Here is an 18,674-nt window from a genome sequence, read left to right as displayed (position 1 = left end):
TGTTGTTGTTGTTGTTGTTGTTGTTGTTGTTGTTGTTGTTGTTGTTGCTGTTGCTGTTGCTGTTGCTGTTGCGGTTGCTGCTGCTGCTGCTGCTGTTGCTGTTGCTGTTGCTGGTGAAGTTGTGATTGTTGTGAGCTCTGGCTTGACATTCTGCTCTCCTTTTTGATGCGTTGCTTCAAATGGACTTTGGCATGTCGTTTCTTCTCATCGGAACGGGCAAATTTGCGTCCGCAAATGTCGCAGCTGAAGGGCTTTTCACCCGTATGGGTGCGAATGTGTGTGGTCAAATGATCGGAACGTGAAAATGAGCGCATACAAATTCGGCATTGGAACGGTTTTTGGCCGGTGTGTATCCGAATGTGGCGGGTCAATTCATCAGATCGGGAAAATCGTCGATCACAACTTTCCACCGGGCACGCGTATGGTCGTTCATGTACTGGCGTTTTACTGGGACGATTTGGATATTTACGCGGTTTCACAGGCACCAATTTCAATGGTAACGAACCTTGTTGATAGACTTGCGAGAGGATTTCATGTCCTTTGCTCGTGGATGGATTGTATTCGGCCAATTGTACATTGTATCCGTGCGGTTGCTGGGATTGTGATTGTTGCATTTGCACGGTTGGCTGTTGCATTTGCTGCGATTGGCTATCACTTGAGCAGCCCATCGAACCGAATTGCTCTTGTTTTGGTATCAATCCACTCGGTCCGGATGACGAGGGCAATGGGACAACCAATGATTGTTGTGGATTGTAGTCGGCCGATGAATCCAGCCACGGATACTTCATGGGTGGTCGTTGATAGTGATTCATATCGTTTGTTTGATGCATATCAAGTGACATGGATGTTGGAATGGCTGTACCATAGTTGGTTGGTTGCTTGAGAATGATGTTTGAACAGTCCATATTTAAGCCGAGCAATTCGATTTGGTGTGAACGATCATCGTAGTGCGAATTATGTTGGCTGACCGGCGACAGTGATTGTGTGGTCGTGTTCTGTGGAACATAATGAGCTTGACTAGTATTTTGTGGAGCCGGTCCGAGCAAACTGAACAGTGGCGGTTGGAACAGGGTTTTATCGGGGCTGGGTAAATTCCATCCGCTGAGCGATGATGGCGGTGACATTTGCCCTGGCAAAATGGTCATTTGCGGTGAATTGATTTGTGAACCGACACCGATGGACGGGCTGTCGGTTGTTGTTGAGAAAATGCCACGGTATGAAATTTTATCCGTGTCTTGATCGTTTTGTGATTGTTGATGATGAGTTTGATGTTGCATTTGCGGTGATTGCATGCTTGAATTCTGTTCATTTTGAATGTTTTGTTGATGACCGTGATGCGGGTACATGTTCACGCTGCTCGTGTTGCTTGTCTCTTCTTTGATTATCGACGACGGACTGCAGCGCTCCTCTTTCAACGGGCTGCAAATGCTGTGCGGCGGGCTCGATGTTGTTTGTGGATCCAACGATAAATCGTCTGAATCAATTGAACCTGCAATGCATCAGATGAAAAATAAACACAATTAGCACGTGAATGTTGGACAGAGAAAATGATTATTTTAAATGAGTGAGTGCCACTGAATTTATGCTAATTTTCCGAAACAAACATCAAATCATCAACTATTTTAGGTGCTTCAATCAGAAAATTTCATGTTTAAAATTGTGAACGATTGAAAATGGTGATTTCTTGATGCGAAACTAAACGTTATTTTTTTGAATATTCATAGATCAAGTTGACGGCAAATCATCAGAAAAATTATTATTCATTTAACGCATTCGCTTAATTTTTGTTTATCGCATTTATGGCACACTGGCTTCGTATTAAGTTTCAAATCAGCAGTAGCAACCGCGATGCGACGCTCAACCGGTTTTCTTCATTTCAATTTTCAACGATACTCTGCTCACATTCGGTCAAATACGCACTCGCCATACTATAATCTCGAATTTATTTCATTCGTTTCTCTCTTCTGGTTCAATGCAAACTACTCAACTACGGTGCTCACCGTCAGAGCCGTAGTCACGAAGGCACGAAAGGGCGCTGAGCGCACTTCGATGACTCACGAGCGTCTTTCCCAATTTGAAGAATGCTTCAAAAAATTCAGAAAATATACATTCAGAAATATTTCTCCATTTGTTACAAAGTTTTGTCATTAAAAGGAAAAATATTATTTGAAAGAAGATCACAATAATGCCAATCAAATCTTTGTATTATTCATATTACAATTAAAATTGATTGAAGCCAACTTAAAGAAACGATGGCAATTATTATAAATGAATGTTCGGTTCGTTTAAATCGATTGAAGTATTGTCGCGCCATTAGCAATGCTAATTTGTATATAATGTTAAAAAAGAAATACCAGAAATATCGGAAAAAATGTGTTTTCTCTATGGTCTATGCGCAATAAATATTTGGTTTTAAATAGGATATATGAACCATTGCGACAAACAAATGCCCTCCTAATATTTTAGTTTTAAAGTGCATCATAAAGTTTGTTTCATATGGAGTTGTTGTTGTAAACTCTATATAAAAAAAATTTCATGTTGCACTTTGAAACTAAAATATTAGGAGGGAATTCGATTGTCGCAATGGTTCATATATGCCCAAGAGAAATCAATCAATTTACTCTACGCTAAAATAATGCCAAGTTTAAGTAGTTCAATTTATTCTACACTGTTTAGATGTCCGCCAAGTTAAAAATTCACTGAAGATTCGGCGTAATTTCGGTGTGGAATAAATTAAGTTCAATACTATTTGTAATGCAAATATATGTATTTAACTTAAGTTAAATTACTCCGAAGCTACTCCGTTTGTCCAGAATATTTTTAACTTGACATATAGATGGTGCTGCATATTGATAATTCAAGTTCAAGTTATTCAATTTATTCCCCACCGAAGTTACGCCTTACCTTCAGTATATTTTTAACTTGGCGAGCGTCTAAACAGTGTAGAATAAATTGAACTACTTAAACTTGGCATCATTTTAGCGTAGAGTAATTTGATTGGTTTCTCTTGGGTGGTTATCCTCAAATTATACTAAAATGGTTTGGTTTCAAATACTCCAATAAAATATAAGCTACAGGATAATTCTAGGATGAAAATACTATAAAATGAGCTGTTTTATGCGGTTTGATTTTGATACACCCGTTTATGAATAAAAATGCAACAAAAATGAATGTAAAGTTGTTTCAGTTTTCATAAGTGTTCTTATTGCGAGCGCCCATGATTATTTTTTCAGCGCCCCCGGACGTTCCGAGCTGAATACGGCCTTGCTCACCGTGCTCATTTGACACCATAAGAAGCGTGAAAGAAATTTTTATTCTACTCAAATCGCATTTGTGAATCACACAGCTCACACCATGTTGATTACAACACTAAGAATAAGAAGAAGATGTAGGGGAAAAACAGTTGAGATAAACCGCTCACGAGTCAGATTCATGCAGATGACAAATGATTCAATTGAACCCATTTAATGGGTTTTTGTACGATGCTACTTTCTATTGTTCCGATTTACCGCTGTGCACAAATAACTTGTTTATATCGAAAACGGTGCGACCGAATCAATTGATTCGGCGCACATGCCTGTCTTTGTGAGGATTCCACAAATCGGTTAAATATAGTATGGTCCAAATGATACAGAGCCGACACATTCTGTTTGCTTAAAGATTATTCCATTTCATATTGTGATAGCTTGTTCTTTATACATATGAAAGTTTGGGTAATGCGATCGAAAATTCATGTAACAAAACACACAAGTCATCTCTCTCTCGTTTACTCGTTCTTTGTCGAAAGGTCATGGATTAAACGGTTTATTGTGCGATGTTTGAGTAGTGTTTGCATGCTTCAAGCACGTTGAGAAACCCTTCAAGCAACACCATCATCATCAATCGCATACCACAAAATTTGTATTACCAACATTGCAAAAATGGTCTCGCAAAACTACACGCTCACGCAAAGCACACTAAATATGCTCTGTTTGTTGTCTGCATCAACACAAAGTGCAGCACAAAATTTAGTTTCAAAACTGTCGGCACAGAATGCGGTTCAGCTTGTAGGTGACTAATGACTACATCAAATGGTAACTATCAACATGTGTTCATAAATCACATAATTCAATTCACATCTAACACCTATCAAATCACATTGATTCGCATTTTGCTTCGGTCGGATCGTTTACACTGAAACGATTTGCAATTCACTTTGGAAAATCACTCGTTAAAATACTTTAGACGGGCTCTGCTTTTGAACTCATATTAAAAAATATTTGGATGACGTAAGGCCCGCAATATTCGTTTGCACAAAATCCATATTCGATCGCTTGATATATGATATATGGTCTATTGTTTGTTCCCGTTTTCGTCGATGACGTTTGAACGCCGTCGTAATCTTCGTGCAGAATGTTGACCTATCGCACACATGGCTCCACTGCAGGGCCCATTTATTGTTGGTATTTTTTTCTTCTTTTGTGAAATATTCAAATATGTTTTCTTCTTTTTTGTGGTGGCGTTATTTTGATTACTGGTTTTGCAAGTAAAGCTTCTTATTTTTATGTTACAGCACTAATTTTGATTCGGTGACGTCCTTTCAACAGATTTGAACTGCTCGATTTCAACGCACAGACTGTTTACCAATCAGATAGCAAATTTTACCTTGTAAGAGTCTTAAAAGTCCTACCTTCAAGCTAAATCGAAAATCGCTCGTCGAACGAATCTTCAAGATGCCACTATAAAACGCCTCTCAGACTTGTTTATGTTGGCGGAAAGTTGAATTGAATGAACGAATAGCAAAATAATTCGTAGAAATACGATTGAATGAAGAGTCGACCATTGTATTTGAGATAATTTCTTGCAGTTAAATATAGAACGGATGCAGATAATTTTTTTTTTCGTTCTGTGTTAAGAACATGGCAAATCCGATTGTTCACTGATATCATTATTTTTTCTTCATCAGTTGAAAAACAACAGTATGAACCAAAGTCTTTTCGCGAAAATGATAAAAAAAAATTTGGCAATTTTTGCCACGAGCACAATGCAAAAATACAATATGAAGAAATTTCGGCATCATTTTTCATCTCAATGCTCTATACCAATCTATTGAAAGAATATGAGCTTTCCAAATAAAATCGGAGACAATTTGGCAATTTGGTTTACAGTTCAACTACAGAAAAGTAGTCAACTCTCTCAAAGACCATAAATTTTCAAAATAAATTAATTTTTCCGCTCGTCAATATAATATTTGCCCATTGAAAATGATGGAAAAACTTTTGCACACCAAACAAACAATTGCTTTTTTTCATCGCAACCAAAATGAATGCAATTGGAACTTAAAATGCAAGCAACTTGAAACGAACAAAAAAAAATTATTAAATAGAAACGGCCAAGAAAATCCAAAACCAATTTCAATGTCCGACAAGTCCATTTACTTGTAAAATAACTTTTGTAATCTCAATTGCCTTTCGACTGCAATAAATTGTCAATGTTCAGTGAACGACGGGGCCTTTCGGGTGGGAATTTTTTCGAAAACGGATGGCGTTATAATACCAACAATATGCGTATCTCTCGGGCGCAACATGCCAACGACACATACGAAAAAGGCAATGAAACGACAAATTTGACGACGACGACGACGTCGGAGAAGAAGGGAAAAAATAGCGATACAAACACTATAAAAGATTTGCGGAAGTTTTAAACGCGATAAAATTACTGTAAAAATAAACAAATGTATGATAAATTTCATATGCAAGCAGAGCAAATGTACAATGTTCAGTCTTGCTATATCAACGGGCTACTCAACTCACTCGCGATATAAATGTCATATGTAGCCCGTCGTCGAATGGTGCTTAGTGCACAAGAAAAACTAGGCGACGTTTTATTTCATTTGATTCTTTTGTCTCTCTCAGTGTGTGTGTGTGTGTGTGTGTGTATGGGTTTGAAAAGATAGAGGCAGAGCGCGCGTGAATGCAATGTGCCATGCGATATTTGTTTTATTTTGTCTATAAATTGCCATCGGTTATAAGAAACTGATTTTTCTTTGGGGGCCGCTCTGCTGTGTTTTTTTTCTCTTTCTCTTTCATGAATGAAACAAATGCAAATACAAATTGCCCATTGAAATTGCACCAAAAGCGAATTTGTATTTGAGCGTATAATAATTTATTTAAATGACAATGTCTTTTGTCTTTCGCATATCGCATTTCAGTTTCGAGCGAGTCCGAACCAAACGAAAAGCTATAATGACATCCGACCAAAAGAATTGAAAACAAACAAAAAACGAACAGAAGCAAAAACAACGAAAATGAAAATCATAAATAAAATCGGAAGAATTATATCACAACTAGATATTTTTGTGTGTGTCAAAGCATCGAATAAAACTGGATAAACTGGCATAAGTCAATTTCAATTCAATGAAACATACTATTTTTAAAGGCAAACGGCAGTTTTCGAATTAAATTAAAACAAAATGAAAAGAAAAATATATCAAATGAAGAATTAAAACACACACACACACACACACACACACACACACTATCGAATGTAAGTTGATTCGGTCGATGAAAACTCGTGCATATTTTTGCGACCCGAAGTGAAGAATCCGTTCAATTTTTATTATTATTTGTAACAATTTTTAGCCCGAAAGAAACCATTTGTTTTTTTTAAATGAAACTATTAAATTGCCATTTGAGGAAAACATCTTGTTACGAAAATCTGATGCCAAAATCCTGAGTCAGCATTTGTTTTCTGTTTTTTTTCACCGAACAAAATTTTCCATTTGGAATTGTTTACCTCAAAAGTCACGAGCTCTATTATATTATAAATTTATGCACAGTAAAATGAGCTATGACTACCAGATGCGAATGACTCAAATGTGGTGAAAAAACATCACCGACGACATTATATAAACAAACTATTCGGAAGAAAAAACATTTTCATCGATACAAATAGAAAGAAAAGAAAAGGAGCAATGCTAACCTGTAATTGGTGGTGGTTCAATGGTGTTTGGTCCAAAGAATGATGGTATATCACTGGACGTTGTGACCGGTGTATTTAAATCACCGGTTTGTGCGTCGTCAATCGTTTGATGCTCCGTGTTGGGATTTCGTTCGATATGATTTGAATGATGATGATGTGATGGATGATGGTTGCCCTCGTTATTGGTACTGCTGCTGTTTGAGCTCATGCAGTTGATGTTATAGTTGATGATGCCGGGCGATGTGCTTGTGTTGTTATCAATGGTGAACAGATTATTGTTATTGTTCGCAAACGGTGTGCTGGATGTAGCTGCCGATTTCAATAAACACGTATCGAAGCTCAATACATTAAAATGTGCGGCGGCCGCCGACTCAGTCAGAAGAAATGCGTGATGCGATGGCGCAACAAGTGTTTCCAGTCCCTCCATGATCATGGTCGTAGAAGATTGTCCAGGGGCTGGACTACCTACGTAGTTGTAACGCACACGGAAAAAAAGAAGGAGAAAACAAGAACGGAAAATATTGAGTCAAAAAGGAAAAGAAATGACGGCGTTTATTTGATTTGTTGTTGATCGAATTCGATACAGTGGGTGTTCAATTGCCGAAAAAATAGCGCAAAAAAGAAAAACACTCAAAATGTCCATTTTCAATAGAAACGGTCGAAAAAAGAATTGGGAGCATACGTTACTCATCAAGGGGGAAAGTACTAGATTTGTATAATTCAAGTAATGCGATCTAGTCCAAAAATAATCCCAAATAATCCTTCGGAATCCTCCATAATTCTCAATAATGCTCAATATTGCATTATACCAACACCCAATAGCTAAACATAACCGTATTTCACTTTTGTTAATTGGCATTATGCATAGCATTATTGAGCATTATTGAGAATTATGGAGAATTCCGAAGGATTATTTGGGATTATTTTTGTACTAGATCGCATTACTTGAATTATACAAATCTAGTACTTCCCCCTTGTTACTCTTACATTATAGAAAGATAACATATTAAATTAGAAGAGGAAAAAGGCAAATTGAAACAAACAACAAAAAACATAAAACAAAAACGAAAATAAGCACACATTTGACGATCAGAATGAACATTCATACATTGAACGTGAAGAACAATCAGCACATCGACACACTCACAGACACACATAGCACATACAGTGTACAACACATCATTCATTTGAATTCAATGACAGATAGAGAGATAGAGATAGAGAATATTATTCTTAGAATATTGACACACTTAAATACCAAAATTAATGTGTGTTAAAGAGTGAGGCGATCGCCTTTGTTTTTATTTCAAGACACATTGACAAAATATTTCCACAATTCATTCACTTGAAATGAGACTTCATGCATGTGTATGCACGCACGTTGGTAAAATTTCGTAAAGTGTTATTCACTCTCTCTCTCTCTCCGCCTCATTGACAAAACGCCAGTAGCAGTTTAAGTCGACAGGTCTAAGCCTTTTAATATCGTACTAATGTTTTACGATACGATTATTTTTCCGTTTTTCCACTACTTTAGAGTCATCGGTCGTCATGTTCTCTCCATACTTATCGCCTCGTATTTATCACTATTCTTTCGAATCAGTAATTTCTTTCAATGCTTTTTTTCTCCAACTTTTTTTTTCTTTTTTGGAACAACTTACGTTGATCCTATCGAAAGGCAAATGAATGCCATAGAAAGTACATCGAATTAGTGTGTGCATCTCGTTGAGTGTACCGTTTCGCGATGAACAACGAAATGCCGCACTCTTCAAATGAGTGTTGAGATGCCTGGCTCTCTCTCTCTCTCTGGCTCAAAATTAATGTTATGGTCATACAATAGTATTGTTATTGTATACGTATTTATTAATTTAATGCAATTGAACTTTGACACATTTAATTTGTTGAAAATAGTGGTTCGCCAGTTATAACAGAAGATACGAATGAAAAAACAAAACGATGAGAGACCGTACGTATGTGAACGGGGCAAGTCGTGTCTCGATGCACATTCAAGTGAGTCAGACAAATGATGTTGATACTTGTCATTGTTGAAAACGGAGCCGAAGTTGAATTGAATTTAGGGTTAAAACATGAGTTTTCCCAATTTTTATTTTATTGCTGCCGTTTAAATGAGTGACATTCGGTTAGTTGGGTTATTTATGTGCTTTAATCAGTAACCTTTAACTAGTTTTCGGTTCAGAAGAAGAAGAAGAAGAATAAAAAAAAACGGTTCGCTTAATATGGCAGTTAATTTTGTTATCGAATTAAATTTTTGTTTCAATTCGGTTGAAATCTATTTAGCAGCAGCCAATTCGAACCATATCCGATTTTATTTCGAAACACAAGTGTTTTTTCCGTCGGCTTTTTCTTCCATCTTCAGTTGTGAATATGAACTGAGAAGACAGAAAACCAAATGTGATGTAATTCAATTTAAACTATCCGAAATTCAATCGAGACGCAGTGCCAAATATGGGAAATGTCTTTGGATCGGTTAATAATTCAGTTTAAATGCGGTGTGTAAAGGATTTTGATTAACGTTATTCAGGCCAAATAATTGAATTGACCATATGTTTCGAATTTATCTGCTGGAATTTGCAGCTCTTTACAGCAATGAATCAAAGTGTGCATATCGTTTCTTCGTTTATTTATGTGCTGCATTGACCATGCCAATCAAACAATGCGATCTATAATTAAATAATTAATATTCACGTGGTGACACTTTGAATATTGTGTGTGATTGTATCAAATGTTGTAAACAGGCAGTAGTTTTTATTTGTTGCATATTCGGGATGCAAAAAAATTCTTCTTTGTCGATTCAATTGCCGCTTTCAACGGAATCGATTCACTCGATTCGACTGCATCGCGTTCGTACTTTTTTCTCTCTCCATATCTTGTTCATATATTGCATAAGTGTTGTTATTTCTCGTCTTTCGCTCTTCTGTCATGTACTTTTTACGCTGTGCATGTCCAAAGAGCTAAAAAAAATTATTTGCAGCACAGTGATTTTATTATAATCGTATGCATGCAACTCTTCTTTTTTCCACTGCTAAAATATGATATTTTTCTCTTTTTTTCGTGTGTGCAGTCATTTATTTTTCTCCCGCACTGCCAATTGTGCTGCTAACTAATTTCAGGTTTTGCCCGCGCGCGCGGTCCTGTTTGCACACGGGAGTGTGTGTGTGTGTGTGTGCATCGGTACCGGTGCGGTAGACAGTCTTCGGCTTCGATATCGAAGAGATGATATGCACTGGCCGAGAAATGTGGCAGAACGGACAGTGCACCACGATTGAATGTTGGCGCACGTCGCTCTTTTTTTTCAAGCTTGCGATCAACTATTTCTGATAAAATTGCTGTAAGCAAATCGATTGCACGGCCACTTGGGCAATCGTGCTCTCGGTTTGTTTGTATGATTCTCTCGAGTACATAGCCTGAACGCGCGTGCATCACTATGTGCGAATGTGTTACTGTTGCTGTTGATGAGGAAGGCTAGTGCGAGTTTTAATCGTATTTTGCATATTAAATGCCTATCATATTCCATTGTATAAGTACTCTTTGCCAGTGTGGCTAGAGGTTCATTTGTGTTCAGCTAGTTCTAGTCTTGGGTATAGCGTTTGGCTGGCTCAGTGCAAGATTGCGATTGTGAAAATGCACGGAAACAACAACCACAGACACAACTCACATACAACGGAGAAAAAATGAAATCAGCAGAAATAAATATTTATTGCAGTCGTCATAACATCTTGGGTGCATATCAACAAATTTGTATTGCTGCTATCTGGTGTAAAATATTCCGGGTACAAAAAGTTGTGTGTTCATGAATCCGTTTGATGCTGGTGTGGTGATTTTTATGCATTTTCCGTGTACTTCGAACGAATATGGTCAAATCGCATCTTATTCTCGGCATTTCAATAAAATCAAATGAAAAAAATCGTATGTGTTGCCCATTTTTTCTCTTCATTCCTCTGGCCACTGCATCTGATAAAACCAGCTGGCTCTCGTTCAACCAAATGACCAAACAATTAATAACAATTTGTTTATCTCTTATAAATTACTGTGGCGAGAGAAAGGGCGAAATAATTCTCGGGCGCACCGACCGCACCATCGATTGTAATTATGCATTCTGCAACCATAAACATTATGAAATGTTCTCTCTCTGGCCTTATCATTTTCTCTTCACAAATTCCCATTGAACCACGATGCCACAGTAGTTACGAGACACGACCGTATTCGATCATTTCTATCTCGATATTGTTGATTTTTCACCATCAAAATATTATTCTTCAAAACACACCGAACGAACTCGACATTCCATATGAAAATCACAACGCGAACACTGACTGAAGGTGCTAACGTCTTATTTTATTTGAAGAACAAACAATTTGGTGTGTTTTTTCTCTCTCTCGTCTCGCTTCGCGCTCATTGTTTGGAAGACAAACAGTCGTAACCATAAAACACAAAAGTGGGAAAAATGTATGTGTTTTTTTTCCTCAACAAAATGCCGATCATTTGTTCGTACGGCAGCCCGTCGCTGAGTACACACATTGAGTTATTTATTAGGTTTGATTTTTTTTTCTTCACTCCTATTGCGTTGTTTTCTTTTTTTCAGTAGCCGCTTTCGATGAGCAGAGCGAAACAAAACGGAAAAAAATTAACATTGATCAACGATTTCAGACTGCGTTTGCATAACGCGTTAATAAAACAAATCTAGAAAGCATTGAATGGTGATTTGTCATTTTTGTATAGCTTCACATCTCGGTAAACACTTGATGTCTTGTCGAAAATAGCCAATTGTCACATAGTAACACGCAGTCCATTCGGATGCTGATTACTTTTCATCATTACGGAATTGACGGTGTTTCTTTTCCTTTATCCATGTGCAAACTACTAGCATTCGGGAAGGTCAATGAATTTATTGGATTTTCTATTAAATCGATTCCCCTTAAATCCGGTGTAGATGTTCGATCTCATTACCTGTGCATCAGGATTCTTATTGTTCTTACTGTTGCTTCGTCGAACTGTTGAACGTATTTCCACTCGCTGCTTAATCCACAGCATCAAATTGCACCGTTTAGCATTCGTTTGTATTTGTTTGATGGTTGTCTACATTTGTGTTGTTTCCAATAAACAAATAATACATGACTTTCCTCTCGATTTATCAGTCAATGCCTCTCTCTCTCTTTCTCCTTTCTGTCTTTTTCCACTCATTTCGCGAATTGTCGAATCAATAACAATTCTACGGATGTAAAAAAGTTTGTTGCCATTTTGAACATGTAATTTTTTTCACCATTACTTCTGCTTGTTATTCGGTTCGTTGTACGTTTTGCCTGCTTGTACGATAAGACGTGCCAGGCGAAAGGACTGAGAAAAAACATCACATAAGCCATTGTGTTATCGTGTATATCATTTTATTTTTCACGTAGCCAACCATCAAACATATTCAATAATATAATAAATTGATAAAAAAAAGTAGTGAAGATGCACGCAGAGAATCAAATCCATTAGCCAAGCTCTTGGGAATGTGTGAGTGTGTGTTCGTGTGCGTTATGGAAGTTTTGATTGTTTGTGTACGCTGCAATTTGAATGCGTAAAATCAAATTAGAACCAGTTCATTTGGATTTGGTTTATCCTTTATTATTTTCTTAGTATAGATTGGCTTTGTGGATAAAATGGCTGAAACACGTTGAAATAGTTACAAAACAGCGAGAAAAAGCAAGCCAACTTATGTTATGCATGAAATCATTGGCAAATTTTTTTGGTTTTTCATTTGATTCAAACATGAATAGAAGATAGAACAATCGGGCAAGTGTAGGGAAGAAGGAAAACAAAGACATACCGTTGGACATGAAAACATAAATTGACACGTACTGGTTTTTATTACATTTTTTTTTTGACATCGAAACAGATAAAATAGAAGAAAAAAAACATTGAAAATAGAACATCGATTAGACACCATATACGCACACAACCACACACAATCACAATTTGGACGGAACAGTTTTTTTTGTTAATATGAATTTTGAACAACTCACTGAGCACATTATCATTAGCGTTTTTCGATACTCAAATTCACAATCATGAATTGAATTTTCACATTCACACGCTTTAATCTCTTTCTATCTCTCTCTTCTCCACACTTTGATCACCTTGAACAAACCGAAATCAAAATTATTATATGGTTATCGCTAGATAAGGAATATATGAAAATATACAAAAAGAAGAACACGAAAGGAAAACAAATCTAAGAACAATACTTTGGGGGCTTTGCCTGGCTCTTGAGACTGGCCAATAAGATATTTACGAAAAGTCTAATCCATATTAATTTTTCCGCAGTTAAGACATGATTGAGTTTGAACGTTTCTATTTACAGAAGGATTCATCTCTTCAAATTGTTATTGATTTTTGATTGCAGTCAATTTACGCATCAAAATTTGCGCTCTATCAATACAAGCGAGCAGTAATCATTTGTAAAACATGAAGATTTAATGGGATCATGGGAAAAGTGAACGATTACTGGTGGATTATCAACTGATTATGGCTTAAAATGTATCCATATCGACTTAAAACACTTTGAAGAATTTCAAGTATTGGGAATAATTACGGAAAAATTACTTTCAATAGGAAGCTACAATAAGAAAAAACGAGGGAAAAAACCCGTGTAACACGGACCGTGTTTTTTAGGAGCGTTTTTGATATTTTCGATACAAAAGAACACCAAACCGGTTCACATTTAAAGCCAATATTTCTCTTTGGAACAAAACATCATTGAAAACTAAGATTCAATAGTAATGAAGCGACTACAACAATAAGCCAAGGAATCATCACAATAAACACTTATTCAAAATTTGTTTGCCGTTTAGCGCTCAAAACTTCATTTTTCACTTCAAGACACAGCGACGACTACGACGACAGCCGTAGCCGCGGCATCGGCGCTTTATTTAAACATTTGCTTTTCAAATTAAATATCTTCTATAATTTGTTGTAGTTGTCAATTTATTGTAATGAACATTTATTAGTGAATTAGTGAATGTATGTTAAATGATTCTCTCGAAATGAAAGAACGAAAGAAAATAAAAGAATGAGTTGAAAATGATTCTCTTCCCTGTCTTCTTGCGAGCGCGCGCGCGAACACATACAATACCTGATGTTATGAGTTTATAGAATTCTCTGTGTTTTTTTTCTCATTTCACATTTTGATGAGGAGTGACCAATTTGGGATAATAGGAAACATTTAGAGAACAAAAAAGTGACAATCATTTAGTATTATGGGGAACAAACTATTTAGAGATTATGACATGTATACAAAAGGCTATTAGTTGGCTTTCGCTACACAAACACACAATCAACCATGTCCTGAATGATGGTTCATTGAATTTGAATTCACCATTCGAAAAAATCAATTTTTTCTTCTTAATCGGGTTTTTTTAAATTTGAAGCAAAATGAATGAGAGAAATTGTTGGGGGAAGAAATTTAAAAAAAAAATCATAAACCGTTTCACATATCGGAATTTACCTGGAAAACTTGAATTTAATGTAGAATAAAAATTTGCTTGTAAATTTATACGCGTATTGCACGTTTGTGTGCTCTGTGTTTACCCAAGCACACACAACAAAAAGCACTGGACTATTTTCTTTTCGTAGAATTTTTTCTGGTTCTCGCAACAAACTTTTTGATTAAAATCAGTTCAAGAATTAAATTTGTTTATATTTTGGTTATGTATTTTAATTTAACACAATCAGCAGCGGTGTGGTATTTTTATTTGGTGTGACTGTTTGTATGTTTACTTCAATTTCACCCACGCGCAATATGGTGTGTACGATACGCGAGATAGCGCCAAGAGTTGACAAACTGACCAATAAAAATATTTCTCTTTTTCCAAATCGTGGACAGAAGGAAAAAAACAACAACAACGGACGCTGAAGTTTATCGATTTCGAATTTCAACTTTCGATCTGTTTAAAAGTATGTGTGTTGAACAACAGACGAAATACAAAATGAAACGGAAAAAAAATTGTTTATCCCGAATTTTAACTTGATTTTGTCAAATTTGGCAAAGTTGCTTCCTACACAACAATGCACCAACGGTGAACATAAACTAAATATTTGCTGTTGTTTAATACACTCGAAGTGGACTTTTTCATTTGCTGGCTGTTTTTTTCTCTTAAAAATCTTTTTTTTTCTCAGTGTTAACGGATAGTTCACAAACGGCCGACAACTTTGTATTTCGTACCGTATTTGTAAAAAATTTATGCGTTTTCAAACCAAATTTAGAATTTTATCAATTTATTTTATTGGTCAAAACAGACGGTTTTTTTTGCTTATATTTGATTTCTTTCAAACTTGATTTTATGGAACAGAAAAAAATTTATGTTTTTTTCTGCTTGTAGCTCTTGTCGCAACTGCGTTTTAATTGTAACTATTTGAAACGAAGAACTTGGTATAATATTGTATGTTTCTCTCTTCTTTTTTTTGCTCTCTCTCTATAAAATGTTTGGTAAAACGCGAGCAATAAAAGCCCACATCTAATCGATATGACGTTCTGACTACTACTGAAGCACGAGCCGACTGTACAATTGATTTTATGAATGAAAATTGAATTGACTTTAGTGTGGAGCGCGCGTAGCCGAAACGCTAGCTGTATGTGATGATGCTGTTGGTGGCAGCCGACAAAAATCGATGACGATGACGGGCGCAAGGCCCAGTAAGCTAACACACGCAACCAAGATAAGCGAAATAACGTTCTCTAGCGTTCGCGCTCGTTCCCATGTACGCTCGAAATGAGAGTCTTTGTCTCTCCTTGTCCGGAGCAAAGCGATACATTCCATAAATGGAATGGATTTTCTAGCGTTCCAATGAGAATTGCATGTGTATGGGTTTACGGCTGTTTTTTTTCCATCTCGTTCATTATTCCATTCATCTGACGACCAGATAAATCAATTTCGGTTCGCATTCAACCGACACATCGAAGCATCGATTGAATGTGTTAGCTAGCGAACGGGCGAATGGAATATCAAAAGAAAATCGAATAGGATGGGTTGGTACTAAAACGGAATGGTGGTACTGTACTTCGGCATGCCTATACATTGGATATGTATAAATAAGCTCCGCATCATGTTCAATTTGACTGGACACAATGAATGTGAATGCAGACACACTTATACGAATACGTTCCCCACCACTTGTTCGTCTTTCAATCGATAAAACCCGTAGCTCGAGCGCTACGTCTCGCTGACTTCTTATTCACAAGTGTTTGCGATTCGTTTGCGTCAATCGACGCATATACATCCACCGCATCGCATCGACATTGAAAATGGTGAAACGCGTTCGCGCGTTCATACAAGTGGTTTGAGTTTTCATGTCTCCTTTCTCCTTTTCAGTTTTTCATTTAGCACAAATACTAAACACCAATTACGTCATCATCAGCTTGAGCTTGCCGCTGCTGCTGTTTTTCCTCCGAATGCTTTATAATAATTTACTGGTGTTCGCGGTCTCGCAACATTTTTGATTGCACGGGGGAATTTGGGCGCATTTTAGTACAAAACGTATTGCGCGGCCACTTCCATTCGAACGAATTGTTGCCGGCACTCAACGCTAACGCGCTTTTCCTTTTCATCCACCGGACACATTTCGAAGGATCGCATATACATTTATATTGAGGTAGCTACGTACGTCATGAATATTTGAGTAATATTGAATGCGTAGTCATCATTGCTTTCAGCGTACAGTTTTTCCTTTCTGTTTTGTGTCCCTTTTATTTTTCATTCATCATTTCATCGCCATATAAGTTAACCAAGAAACTAATTGAAGAATCGGTGACTATGGGCATAACAAAAGACGTCACACGACACATCTAATCCATGTCAAAACAATACCGCTTGTTGTTATTGATGAATATTTTGCCGATGATTTTCACCGGAAAAATAATGAACGCGCGCCGTTGAGTTCAATGTCTATTGTCGATTTGCTCATTCCGGCGATTAATGAACTTGGAGCCATTTGAGGTAGATTAATTAATAAGCGAACGTAATGGTAATTTTTTGATCGTCAGCAGCTAATTGGTAAGAATCCGTAATTGTTTTACGCTCATTAGACTCGCAACAATTGCCGACTGCTTCACTGGATGCCAAAACAAAAGAGCCTTGAACTTTTGAGCCACACAGAAAAACTCTCATTTGAATAATTTCGTCAGTTGTTTACAATTTCACATTGTCTATTTATTATAGTGGCAAATATTGTTTTGTAAACATCTTAGCGAAGGGAAAAAAACGATTTTTACGAATTTTATTTTTAACATCAGTCGAAATTGAGTAATCAAATACTAAATGAATCCTCTTTACGAATTAAAGTGGTTTCTTTCTATGTTGGCATGAAGATTTATTGTCGTAACTACATCTATCGGAAATGCATATCAAACGTACATAATAATTTCCTTGCCAAATCATAAGTCTTTTAGTAATTCGGGTTTTTTCGTTGAGTTGGTTGATTTTCATTTGAAAATGAGGAATGATAGTGATTCATATCGAATGAAAATAAAATTCAAACATTCAGCCAGATCGTTTCAAGTCATAAAAAGCAAACAAAAAAATGATGAGTCAAAGTATAATTTCGCGCACGCGAAAAAAACCATTGTGAAAAACCGTTTCGATTATTTTAGTTTGTGTCGTTAAATTAAAAATAGAAATATTTGATTAATGACTTGTGAACTGGGTATGTGTTTTCACACCACGTGAACCATTTTTTTTTTTAAAGAATCAACAATTTTCGGCAATGACAACTGTTCTGTGTTGAATGACTATATTAGCCGGGGAGGCCAGCGTGTGTATGTTCGGTGTGCTCACACTTTCCGCCTAAATTACGTTATATATTGGCGAAATAGAAAGTCATGCGAAAAAACGTAACAAACTAGGTAATGGATCAATCATTTTCGGATCCATTTAATTGGCTAATTGGCGGCAATTTGACGTCAATCGATTTTATTTCGTCATTAATTAATAAATACGTATACACGTATCGAATTTGCACAAGTGAAGCGCGTCACCTGAAATCATTAGCGATTTATCTATGACTCAACTATGCGTTAAACGATTCAATAGAGCATGTACATTGTAAACACACGTGGATAAAGGAAAATTGGCTCACTAGAGAGTGAGACGAAAAGGACAAGAAAGTGCGACGATGCGACGAAACAAAACTCTGAAAAAAGTTTTTTTTAGGCAAAAACAATAAAGTGTCGTTATTATCTAATTAATTGAATCCAATCGCACAGTGAAAAAAAAAACATTATTCTTGAGGTAGTCTTGTATCCGAATCGATCACGTCAATCGAATCGATTCGATGTAACCTTAGCTACAATTGTGATATCTAATCAATTTCGTGATTAAATGATAAAAAACCTCGTTTTACTTAAGCACCGTTGACGTGTATCACAAGTTGAGTCAAATACCCCCTGAGTTCAGCGATTTGTCGAGCAGAACAGAGTTCATACCATTCATTTCATGGAAACTGGTCGAGCTCATATGGATGCATGGTCATCATTTGAAAAAACAATCCAATTGGACTGTGTATGTTGTATTGCCGGAATGGTGACTTTGTGTGAATCAAATACATATCATTTGATATCGTCATTCTATGGGTTTTTGATGGCGTGTGTCTTGTTTCGTTCGATAATAATAATCAAACTTAATTACCAGTTTGATGGTATGTCGAACACCAAAAATTGTAGA

The 18,674-nt window shown here is 36.5% G+C and overlaps 1 protein-coding gene across 4 annotated transcripts in view; it reads right to left on the bottom strand.

Annotated features, from left to right (window-relative positions):
• LOC129571286 (homeobox protein 5-like) overlaps positions 1-18,674 on the bottom strand; it is a 53,183-nt gene that overhangs the window by 5,939 nt on the left and 28,570 nt on the right. For all 4 annotated transcript variants that reach the window (XM_055451061.1, XM_055451080.1, XM_055451069.1 and 1 more), the window contains exons 5-6: positions 6,961-7,425; positions 1-1,489 (exon numbers count right to left, since the gene is read on the bottom strand). The exon at positions 1-1,489 is cut by the window's left edge and continues 5,939 nt beyond it. In XM_055451061.1, the coding sequence (XP_055307036.1) occupies positions 1-1,489; positions 6,961-7,425 (1,954 nt within the window). The remainder of the gene's footprint in view (positions 1,490-6,960; positions 7,426-18,674) is intronic.

The sequence above is a fragment of the Sitodiplosis mosellana genome, unplaced genomic scaffold (assembly GCF_009176505.1).
Source record: "Sitodiplosis mosellana isolate CC-2019 unplaced genomic scaffold, AAFC_SMos_1.0 Smas_scaffold_1, whole genome shotgun sequence".
Lineage (NCBI taxonomy): Eukaryota > Metazoa > Arthropoda > Insecta > Diptera > Cecidomyiidae > Sitodiplosis > Sitodiplosis mosellana.
This window is presented reverse-complemented; position numbering and strand designations above follow the sequence as displayed.